At 38.5% G+C, this 11876-nt stretch overlaps 1 protein-coding gene across 5 annotated transcripts in view; it reads left to right on the top strand.

Moving 5' to 3' along the window:
- Positions 1-11876, top strand: part of TEX11 (testis expressed 11) — a 30991-nt gene that overhangs the window by 14980 nt on the left and 4135 nt on the right. For 3 of the 5 annotated variants that reach the window (XR_010475663.1, XM_065077694.1, XM_065077696.1), the window contains 13 exons: positions 180-331; positions 837-922; positions 1278-1415; positions 2161-2263; positions 3366-3490; positions 4242-4327; positions 4983-5036; positions 5736-5776; positions 7281-7367; positions 8723-8793; positions 9336-9452; positions 10303-10375; positions 11277-11426. Coding sequence is in view for 3 of the 5 variants with exons in the window: in XM_065077694.1 (XP_064933766.1) it covers positions 180-331; positions 837-922; positions 1278-1415; positions 2161-2263; positions 3366-3490; positions 4242-4327; positions 4983-5036; positions 5736-5776; positions 7281-7367; positions 8723-8793; positions 9336-9452; positions 10303-10375; positions 11277-11426 (1283 nt within the window). In the remaining 2 variants the exon portion in view is untranslated. The remainder of the gene's footprint in view (positions 1-179; positions 332-836; positions 923-1277; positions 1416-2160; positions 2264-3365; positions 3491-4241; positions 4328-4982; positions 5037-5735; positions 5777-7280; positions 7368-8722; positions 8794-9335; positions 9453-10302; positions 10376-11276; positions 11427-11876) is intronic. The other 2 variants (XR_010475664.1, XM_065077695.1) reach the window with 2 other exon arrangements.

Below are 11876 nucleotides of genomic sequence, written 5' to 3'. Positions count from 1 at the left end.
TTTACTACTGAATAGATGAACTGCTGTAAATTAATACCTTGGCTCACTCTTGTCAGTGTGATTGTGTGCCAGTAGTATTAATGAGAAACACACTGTATGGTGTGAATATGTCATTCTTTAGAATGGAAAATTAACAGCTCTTCTTGTGCAGCCTCTTAAAAATGCATCTGTATGAACAGGGAATCAGTTGGTTTTGATTTTCTGAAATCTGTTCCTGAACGATTTGAGTCTTCGCCTGACCTTGGAAAAATTACCCTGCTCCACATCGAGTTCCTGTTGCAGAATAAAAGGGAGCTGCTTGCTAAGCAGAAGGTTGAAGAAGTTATTATAGGTCTGTATCCATCTTTTGCTGCTATTTACTCAAAGCTGCATTTAGTTGGCTAAAGTATTGAATTCTGGTTTTTATTCTTTTGCTTATTCTCATCTTTCTTTCTATTTGTGTCTGTTTTCCCATATGTTTCTTTTGCATGGCAGCTCTCAACTTCCATAATGAATGACAATCATGATAAAGCTCAGGGTTAAATTCACTTGCTAGAACAATTCTTCCTTCTTAGTGTAGACTTTGTGTGACCGATACATGTGGGATTAGAAAGATTTATCAGAAGTTCTGTGTAACGTTAATCCTTTTTCCATCCAACCGAATGTGGTTTTGTGTGTTGGTGTTAAAACAGGTTGCATGTCCTCGTGTGAGCAGCTGAAAACCAGTTTCTTTTTCAGGTCTGCTGCACCTGTAGTACTGTAGTATTTTTTTGACTGTCAGATCTGCTGGAAACGAGACCATATTGGTCGAGCTTCTTAAAATTCTTGTAAAGTGATGGTTTGCAGCATCTTTTCAGGTCATTATACTGGGAAACACCTGTTGCCTGAAACCTTGAACCAGCTGCACGTCATGCTGTGGGACAGAGCTGCCAAACATTATGAGGTTTGTATCATGAAGAGAGAGGTTTTTTGAAACAATATTTCTGTTTTGTGTTTAGTCGTAAGATTGTCCTTTCTGGGTCAGATGAATGACCCATCTAATCCAGCATCCTGTCTTTGATAATGGCTGTAAGAATCAGGGAAAAGTGGGAATAGGTAAAGCACCAGTTCTCCTAATGAATATTAGCTGCATTGTGGGACCAATGATGGCTCTTCTGGGGGAAAGGTTACACTAGAATATATTTCATTATCTAAATCTTTCATTTCCTATGACCTTAAAAAAAATGGGCAAACATAGGCAGTTTTATCACCCAAATAAGGTTGTTTTTTTGTTTGTTTGCTTAATTTCACTTTCTTAGGCAAAAAGCTATTCTGAAGCTCTTCACTGGTACAATTATTCTGTCAGCTTCTACACACCTGGGCAGATAGATCAGAACTTGGCTAAGTTGCAGAGGAACATGGCTTCTTGCTATCTTCATCTGAAACAAATTGGCAAGGTATATATAATATATATGTATACATATTTATGTATTTGCATTGTTTTTATTTTTGTGTCTGTGTCATTGGGACTTAATATCTTTGTTACCGTACTTCTTCTGCTTTGAGAGAGGGAACTGTCTGTGCCTGTCTTGCATCCCCTGGCAGCGAGATGTTCATCATCTTCTCTGCTATGGGGGTCTCTTGTATCGCCTGTCATTCTAATGGGGGACACAGTCTGCAAGTTGTGTGACTGTGCCTCAGTATATCAGGTTTCCTCTCAGATTAGAGTTCCTCCTCTCTCCAAAACAGATTAGCCCTGGCGAGAAAAATGTTAATGTCTCACTAGAGCTCCCATTGGCAATGTGTTAGCCCTCACCTCTGCAGAGAAGTGCACCTGCTTTAGCTTATCTAGACCGTCTGGTTTGGGGGTGTTGAACTTTTCAAAGCAACAGAAGGGAGTTTAATTTTTCAGCATTCTCAGGGGTTGTCTTGCTTTCTGATTGTGCAACCCAAATTTCGAGGAATTCGCTTTTTTCTCAGTCTGGTCTTTGTCAGCCTTTGGTGCCATGTTCTGCTCTCCTCATATAATTTTCTTTCCAAGGAAGATGTCACCAAATCAGACTTCTTGAGTATCATTATGTAAATATCAACAATGTAACCATTAACATTTTGTGTATCCTTTTAGATGTCTTCAATTTTAAATTACATTGCTGATTTCAAGAGGTCATTGTACTGATTTCCTTTAATCTTTTCTGCGAATAGGCTAAGGAGGCAGTTAAAGAAGCAGAGAGGTGTGATCCAAACAGCATCTTTACTAAATTCAGTGTCTATAAGATTGCAGTGATGGAGAAAGATACCGATAAAGGTAGAACTTGGAAGATAAAGGGTCCACTACAAGGAGAAGTAGTGATGGATATATTAGAAAATACTGAGCAGATTTAAACTGTTTATCTTGAGAAAGGCACAACAGAGGGTAACTAGGAGAAGGGGGTGTGTGAAGACATCGAGACTCTCAGGCTGTAGATTCAGACTGTCAGAGTGGGATGTGTTTTGCACAGAATATGTAAGATGTGGAGTCTGTTGCCATGTCCGATATTGTCTGGCTGGAGCCTCTGGCTAGGAAGTCTCTAATCTTGCCATGGGCAGGAGCTATAGTAGCATCCCAGGGTGACAATCATTGTATACTTACTGTTTCTATTCTTCTGTATGCATATACAATATAGAAAAAGGATACTGAGCTAAATGAACCTTAATTGAACCATTATTGCTACTCTTAATTTCTCAAGACAAGTAGAGCCTGAAGTTACCAGAAAATACGTGAATTATCAAGATGACTTACAGAATGACATATTTCCGTAGACTTTCTTCTTTATAATGAGTTCTGCCATTTCATATTTTAATGAGGATCTTATTTCAAGTAATGAAAACTGAGAAATACAGTCTATACTTACTTAAAATACAGAGTAACATGCAGAGCTTGTTTTCTGATGAGTTCTGCGCCAATTAATTGTTCTCTATACATCTTTTTAATGACAGCATAATTTGCTCACATAATATAGAGTGGGAACCACAGCACAGTGTGAACATAAAAGCAGCAGCACCCTTAGCATAAGCCAAGATGTGGGAGCTTGGAATCACGCCCAGACAATGTATTAGAGAAAGTCCTCTGTCTTTGGTGACAAACAGTTATTTAGCAGAACAAAATTAAGGATGTGAGATAGAGTTTCATTTGTATGGCATCCTTGTTTCCTTAGATTAGTGGCTTGGAAAGCACTTCTCTAGGAAGAAATGCATTATTGCAGAGAAGTGCTTGTATGGTCAGGTTTTCTTGTCTTGGTTTTTCATATTAAAAAATAAAATTATAGCCTTTCATAAATCGTTTCTAAAGCCTCATTAAAACAGTAGAACTTTCCACCTTCCAACTGCTTCTGTAAAATAAAACTAATTTTTCCCTATGTATATTTCAGCTGTGGAAGCGGTTATTGAAATGGGGAGGCTAGCAGAAAAGTCATCTCAACATGAAGACAAGCTGAGAGTGGATGAAAATACAGGCACTAACCTCCTGAGTTTAGCTGCCCAAATTGCTTTAGAGGTAGGAGCAGATAACGTTGTCTTTGATTTATTGATATAAGTAGGACATCTGTAACCTCTGTGACCTGGCATACTTTTAATATTTCTGTTTATTTCTTGCATTTCTAAGTATTTCATGCTTCCATGACCAAGGTCTCACTTAAATGTGTTGTATAATGCAAAGTAGAAATCAATTTCACATGTAAAGAAATTGTATTTTTAAATATTTCTTCAGGAAAATAAAGGATTCGGAGTTATAAATGTTGGTATCTGGAAATGACATGATGTATTTCTGTAAAATTCCCCTTAGCAAAACGTTTCATCTTTTTCTGCCTCTGGGATTTGATTTTCAATGTGCTAGGGGGAACCTCTGCCCAAAATACACATAAGTTAATGATGAGAGACTGAAAAGTCACTTGTCCCTCCCGTTTGCCTCTTGGTTGGTGATGTGAGTGATGTCTGAACTGACTGATTGGTATAATTAAAAGAGGCTTTTGGTTGCCTCTTAGGGCTTTGTTCATAGCACCGTAAGGCACGAAAGCCTCAGCAACCTGTGCTGATGCTGTTCCTGCCATAGGCTCTCTGTGCCTGGAATCATATGATTGATCTCTCCTTGTGACTTTTTTCTTGACTCTGAGGCTCTTCTGTGCAGAGTCCTTTGTTCTTTTTCCTTTTCCATGGACTTTCAGAATATGCTGTTGCCTTTTTTTTTTCCTTTTTTGGTGGTAACTGGGGTAGTGCAGTTTATACAGAACCTTCTAATTTCTTTTCAGAATGAACAACAAGTTGTGGCTGTCAAAGCTTTGGAGTATTTGTCTGAACATTTACAAAACTGCCGACAATTATTTGCAGCTTTAAAGTGAGAATTCACTATATTTACAAGGAAAGATACATTTTTCTGGTTTCTTTTTAAAAAATAATTTGTTACATTGCGGGAGGTGGAAAATAGAGTAGATGAAAGATTAGTTAGCAGTCTTTTTGGTGCTGCAGATGTACATCAAACCTGAACTCTTAATATCTACAGATATTCCAAATCTCTCCCAAACAAATAGTATTAGTTGCTCTGAACTTTATTACTACATTGCCATTTAAGCAGATGACCAACAGTGACTCTAATGAGATTGCAACAATATATTTGGTGAAAATACCAGTTCATTTGTATCCTCTGATGAAGCGGTATCTTCTTATTGAAGTATGCCATCATGTATAGTAAAACAGATATTGTGAGACAGATATATTTATTCCAATATTTGCTTAAAGCCTTTGTTAAAGTACATTTATTTACTTCCTATCATATTACATGATTTAACAAAGTAACATACAAAATATGTCAGTAGGGTGGGAAATAGTGTATTCTTATTCTTATTTTGACACTTTGAATTATTCTGTGAGTTCCACAGGCTGATAGCACAAGGGAGAAAAGTGGGGTCCTTTCTGGAAAACTAGTCTAAAGTATATTGTTGGAAAAAAAAAAAAAATCTTGTTTCTTCATTGCTTGTTTTTCTCATATTTAGATGTTTAGTTCGGCTTATGTTGTCAAAGGTTATGGCAGAACATGAAGAGACAAGGTGAGTCCATTTGCAAAACCATTTTCTTAAGGTGGATATGTTGTAGAAATAGTGTAATGTCTTTTTGGTGGGCTTATTTTCTTGCAGAGTAATCAAGACATTAGTTTTTCTGCTAGTAAGAAGTCCACCCAGATGACTTCCCAACTTGACTTAATGAAATCACATAGTAACATCTTTTCTACTTGAATAACCTTTCCTTTAAATATTTGCTCCTTGCCTTCCTCTCTTATTAATACGCCAGACTGTCAGAAATCTTTGATGGGCAATGTGAGCTGAGCAACCTCTTTGACACTAGAAGGTGGTATCTTTCAGAAGTTCTGAGTGAGAACTTCAGAGTGGGACGTCCCTTGCTGGAGACGAGCCACTTTGCATACAGTGTGTTGGCTTAGAAGTAGGAGAACTGTACTGCTGGATTTTCACCATCAAGAAAACAGTGTAGTGTTGGTGGGGTTTGAAGTTTAATGCAGAGCTCCAACAACTGAGAAGATCTGCTGCACCCTGCAGAGACCTTCATGACTGCAGATCATTAGTACTGCTTCTGCATCTTCAAACGCTAGAAGATTCTAATGCCAGAGTTGTTTGTCAGGGGACGAATGATTATATCCATAATTATGGAAATGTTGTATTCCAACATAAATAATGTCTTCTCTTGTAAAAAAGTTAACCAAACATTTTCTAAGACTTTTTCCTCTGTTCCAGAGATGATGATATCAAGTCAGTGCTGGCTTACTTGACCTTGGGTATGCTTTTATTTACATTTTCTGTAGTTCTTCCATCTGTGAACATCTTATAATATGATTAGGTCCTTACCAACCAAAAGTTTAGACTCCTTATTTCAGTCTAGGTTCCCAACTTCCCACTCAAGTCAGTGAAAATTAAAACTGGAGTTTCAACAGGGTTATGAAATCAGATCTCATTGCTACAGGGTTTTGCTATGGAGAGCTTGCAGTCTAGCGTTGGAAAAACTGTTTGTAGTAAAGCCCATAGTTGGGAGGTTCTCTCAGACAAAGGGGCAGTTTCTTCTAGGCAGTTTCCCTTTAATCCTTCATAAGGCCATGTGTGCAAACAACAGATATTTGGGTACAAGCCACAGCCTGGGTGGCTTCAAGTGACAGTCTTCTACTCCGACTGCATTGGCAGGAACAAAGTTAGTATATTTAGTAGCAGGGCTGCCACAAAAGGAAGAAGTTTGGTTTTATAAAGTGAATTAACAGCATAACTTTCTACTGGCATTAATTATATGCCAATAGTGGTCTCTTCTGTTCTAGCTGTTTAAAAGGGAGCCTTTTTTAAATTAACGCCCTTTTTTTTTTGCCCCAGAAGGCTTAGAAAACTGCGAGGAGTAATAGCAAATTGCTGAAAGATGGGAGAGGCTTGTTAGAATTGGTTCCCACTTTTAAGTTGTGCTGCCCTTTGAAAAAGAATTGTCTTGTTTGCATTGGGAAAGGTGCAGGAATTTTACAAAGCACTTTTCTTCATCAGAATAAATACTTCTGTTCACTGAATCTGTTTTACCACTCTCTTCCTGTCTTGGACAAGTAAGTTAATGAGATTGTAGAACTTTTTCTACACTAGCCATTCTTACTGCAGCTAGGAGAAGAGAATGAAGACTAGAATTAAATTAATTAAAGGTTCTTTTGTTAAGGAAGTTGTTTCTTTTTTTTTCCCCCTAGTTTTTTTCAGTAAGCTAAGACAGTCTATTCCCTAACACCTTGAAGAAAGGCCTCAAACCTGTTATTAAGTTTGAAACCCCTCAGCTTTTTGTGAAATTAAGTAAAACTCCACTGTATTAGACTTAAGTGTTCCGGTGTTAACACTGGACCAGGCTGCCCAGGGAGGTTGTGGAGTCTCTTTCTCTGGAGACATTCAAAACCCGTCTGGACACCTTCCTGTGTAACCTCATCTGGGTGTTCCTGCTCCGGTGGGGGGGTTGGACTGGATGAGCTTTTGAGGTCCCTTCCAATCCCTGACATTCTGTGATTCTGTAATTTTGAAGAGGATATTTTTGATGGCAGTCCTGTGTATATTATCTAAAATGCTGTTTGAGGCACTTTTTGATGTTTTTTATAAGCCCCTTTGGTCAAGCATATTTAGGTTAGATTTAGGTTGCAACAATAGCTCTTCATCAGGAAATATATTGGAGTGTTGGAAACCTCTGTTTTGTAGTCTAATTGTTAGACTTGGAAATGTTTTTATTGTGCTCACTAAGTGTTACTTACATATTGACCAACACATTTTCTGCAGCTCACAAGAGACTTGCTGAGTCTTTCACAGACGAGAAATTTACAGTGGACATGAGAATCCTGGAAGCTCACTGGTTTAGAAAAGTTGGTAGGTTGCACTCTCAAAATCTAAACCAAATTGCCTCTGCCTCCACTTAGCCAGACCTTAAGGAAGAAAGAAGTGTTTAAAGATGTAGTAGATTTGTAAGACTTGTCACCTTTGGCAGTCTCTGCCTTAACTAGTCTTAAAGTTTTTCCACTGTGTTTTCTGTCATCTGAAGCTATCTGATATGGCTCATATTTCAAGTCAGTTATCAACACAAATACTCACACGAGGTCTGTTGACTGATGGGATAGCTGATATATTATTCCCTTCACCACAGGAATTTTGCGTGTCCATGAGACAACTCTTCAGAGTTCACCATTTTTCTCTTAGTTAGACCTTCACTACCAAGACTCTGTTACAGAAGCAAAATTTAAGATCACGCAAACAGAAAGAATAATGGTTTTCTTCAATGCCTGAAAAAAAAGCCACTAAGAGCAATAAAAAAACTTAACATGCATACTCCAAACTGGCAGTACTTATGTAGGCAAAATAAAAATTAGGAAGTTCAGATGAGTGTACTGGTGTGAGTGGTGCAGGATGAGCTTACATCTGCCACCCAGAGAGACTGGATTAGTCCCTTAAAACAGCCGTCCTGGAGTTTCCCTTGAGCTGCAGTATGTGAAATCTGAACAGCAAACAGTAGCGGGGACAAGGTGTTTCCCAGTGGGAAATGCAGCTCCTGTGGTGCTGTCCTGAGCACTATCCGCAGCGTGTCTCTGGATCCCTGTTTGGTGGATGTTGTTACACTGTTTTGGTAAAGGAGTCAGTGCGTTTCCTGTCTGCAAATAAAAGTGTAAGGGTAACAGGTTGAAGCAGTTTTTCAGATTCTTGGTTCTGCCAGAGCATGCAGGAGAGAAAATAGTTGAAATCAGTAACAAGACATTTGTTGTGATGAGCTTTTGCACACATCCTCACAGTGTAGCCATGCTCCAGTGAAGAGTAGCAAAGGGGAGACGAGCAACAGAGGTCAAATATAGTAACAGGACTGCAATGGAATCTGTGGTGACCATGACCTTCCCAAGGCAGCATTTTCACTCACAGAATAAACAGTTCAGAGACTACAAAAACATGTCCTAAGGAATAAATTAAGATGAAAGTAAGGTAAGGGTAAGGTGTGTGGTAGAATGGATAGTTGGTTATGGTGAAATTATTAGGACAAAATTTGAAAGCATGAATAAGCTATTTTCACAAATCACTAATAATGGTATTTCTTGCTGTTGTTATATGAGCTGCTGATGATATTTTGATTAAGAAATGTAATTGTAGAATGTGAACTGCCTATTACTACAGATCAGAATTGAATATCTGTAATGTTGAAGATTTTTATTTTACTCTTCATTTTTTTATGTCTTTGTTAGCTTGGAACTTAGCTGTACAGTTCAGGGGCTGCCCTGAAAAGATGAGGGATTTTTTTCTGCTGTCTTTCAAGGTATGTACTCTTGCTAATAGTGATTCTGATGGAGGAATATTGTCATCTGTCTAGTTCTGTTGGAAGTTACATGGGTGCATCAGGAATCTCCTTGGAGATGTGCTTGTATGCTCTGAAGATGGAGCACTTTAGTCAGAAGGAGATTGACTTGTAATACAACATGTAAGCATTATTGTCATACTTTACGCGCTACTGCTTAAAATGGCATAAAAACCTTAGACCTCAGTGAGAACTTTCTAAGATAAATGGATTCTGATGTTTGGAAACTGTATCATTAATATAAACATTAATACAACCAACCAGCCCTGATCTCCGTACAGAACTTCTACCAACACTGCCAGTCTTGTGTGTGTTTGTAGAGAGGGTTCTCCAACACTGCTTTACACTTAAATAATCTTGTGTAATTGTACAAGTAAAATTGCAATATGAATATGCACTATTCATGACTGTTTACTAAAAGTGTCATAGAGGAGACTCTGTTCATCAGCAAATTCCTTTATAATGGCAGGATTCTCAAAACCTTTTCCTATTTTTGGTGACAGTTTTCCCAGTTTTGTCCTTCAGACAAAGCTGTTCTAATAGCTCAGAAGACGTGCCTGTTAATGGCAGCTGCAGTTGATCTGGAAAGGGGGAGACAACAAGTAACACCTTCCGAACAGGTAGGGCGTTGCTCTATGTTTTTTTTCTTTTGATCTTTGCAGTCTTAGTTTTTACACTCAGAACAGGATATTGAGAAGGTAAGCATGGGAACCTTTCATAGTTAATTAGAATCAGTGCACCTAGTGCTTTCCAGCCTATTGTAAATGGTAGATTTCTGTAAATTAGTTCGGTTGACTTCAGTGGATTTGAACAGATTTAGATCAGCAAAGGCTCGTGGCAGTACCTTCTCTTAGAGCAATTTCAGTCTGCCTTGTGTATTATGTCAGGAGTCTGCTGCTAAACATTCATTGGTAATTACTGTATTTTTAGTACTATGCCATTCCTGAAAGTAGTTACCAGTATGGTTGTGATAAAGCTCACATTTTTCTTCACTTTTTATGCATGCATTCTTTTTTTGGGGGTGTTGTACTTACTGTGGTAAGAAGATTAAAGGAAATGTACAGTGGCTATGAAGGAAGTATGGAAGTCTGCTGTACACTGATTGTTGTAGAAACTTACTTTTGGGGACAGCAATGCACAGTAATTTGTGTTGTGGGATTTAGTGGTTTGTCAGTCTCAATAGCACTATTTTATGCTTGGGAGCAAATGATGTCCCCTAGGAACTCATATGGTTCTTTCTGGACCAATGGAACGTTCAGCGTGAAGAGGCTTTGTTTGAGATGTGGAGGTCTTTGAAAAAGAGAGAGGAAAAAAAACCCCATAAAACTAACTGGTGTAGGTGATTTACTAGTTAGGGTAGTTCTTAATTTGTTTTAGAGTTTGGTATAAAGATCCTGTTAGTTGTGACATGTATATTGCTTTCACTTTTAAAATGATGATAAAAATAACTTCTTACATTTTGTAAAATAGGCAGAGCTTTTGACTCAAGCCCTTCAACATCTCCAGGCATGCAAGGACATATGGAAAGTTCTGAAATTAACAGGTAAGCTGCAAAGTCTGTCTGTTCGGCACTTGTAACTCTAAGACTTAGTCACTGTTGTCGTGAAAAATACAGGGCATATGGAATTGCTGTCTCAGCTGAAGAGTGTTGAAGCGGATATATGGCAATATGATAAAAGAATTTGCAAAGCCAACTACTGGTTTTGTGTGCTATTGCAGGCTTTTTTATTGTATAGGTGCTGTGAAGCGTGGAACAATCTTTCAGAGTGAAGTTCAGTTGACTGTACTGTCTTAAATGTTAAGAAACTCCAAACCCATTCCCTCTAGAATGGAGTTGTTCTAGCGCTGTATTAATTTTTACTAGTCTCTTCCCATATGGGGCATTTCAGAATTGAGAAGGTCCCACTACCGTGCTTTGAAGTGCCCAAACCCATCTTCTGGTCCCTGACTATTCTATGACAATTTAGATCAAATATTACTGGAGACTGGCATGCTTTCAGTTGGCAGCTGAGATGCTGAGTGACTGTTAGCCTAGAGGGTGCATACTTCACATTTTTGGTAGTATATTGGTAGAAAAAATCTGTTAGGCATTCCTTGTCTGTCCTGCAGTCTGGTTTCTTTTCAGTTATAGGTTTGTACCTGCCTGTGGAAATGGCTTCCCTAGTAGCTGTTACCTTGCTGAGGAGGGTTGCATGAATTTGGGCGATTACAGATAGCCCAGATTTTTAGGGGGGAGTGCGGAGGCACGGTGGTTGGTGGAATTGTGTGTGAGGCGTCTGAGGTTTCTGTCCAAGACTGCTTCAGAGTTCAGCTTTCTCTACTGTTAACCCTGAGCACCTTACTGGTTTTTGTGTGTGTTGGAAGCAAAATATATACCTTATGGTACACTACGTGGCTTTAAGACAATGAATTATTACATACAGGCAATTCTATCTCTTCTGTAGGAGATTTTGCTAAAGACCCAACAGACACATTGTTGCTGCTTTATGAATTTGAAGCAAGATCCAAACTGAATGATCCAACGCTCCACAACCTTATGGAGTCAGTATGGGAGCAACCACAAATAGAGGTCAAGACGCTAGAAATCATAGCATGTAAGGACTACGTTTGTACTTTTGTAGTTCTTCAAGTCATGAAAACTAGCTTTTGTTGCTCTTTTCTATTCATTTGAGGTGACCAGGGTTGTCATGTATTGTGCAGCACGCAGAAAATGGGTCTACCCATATATATTTAATCCTGAAGCAAAGATCCTTAGGATCTCAGCAACATTAGGAGATCTGTGTTTTGAAATACTGTATTATGTGAATGATGAACCAGAAATTAGCGACATCCTTCCACTACTGGACCCTGAGACATTTGTATAGGTTGTGAGTCTGGAAAAGTTTATTCAGACAAACTTTTACAAGCTCCAGACTGGCAAAGGCCAGATAATGTGCCTAGCTGATTCACGCTCCAATACAGAAGTTTTAGGATGTGGGCTTCAGATAGATATGCAGTTTCAACTTAGTGTAGTTAATTTGTAAACAGTACTTCTCTGTACCGTA

This window comes from Columba livia, chromosome 12 (assembly GCF_036013475.1).
Source record: "Columba livia isolate bColLiv1 breed racing homer chromosome 12, bColLiv1.pat.W.v2, whole genome shotgun sequence".
Classification (NCBI taxonomy): Eukaryota; Metazoa; Chordata; class Aves; order Columbiformes; family Columbidae; genus Columba; species Columba livia.
This window is presented reverse-complemented; position numbering and strand designations above follow the sequence as displayed.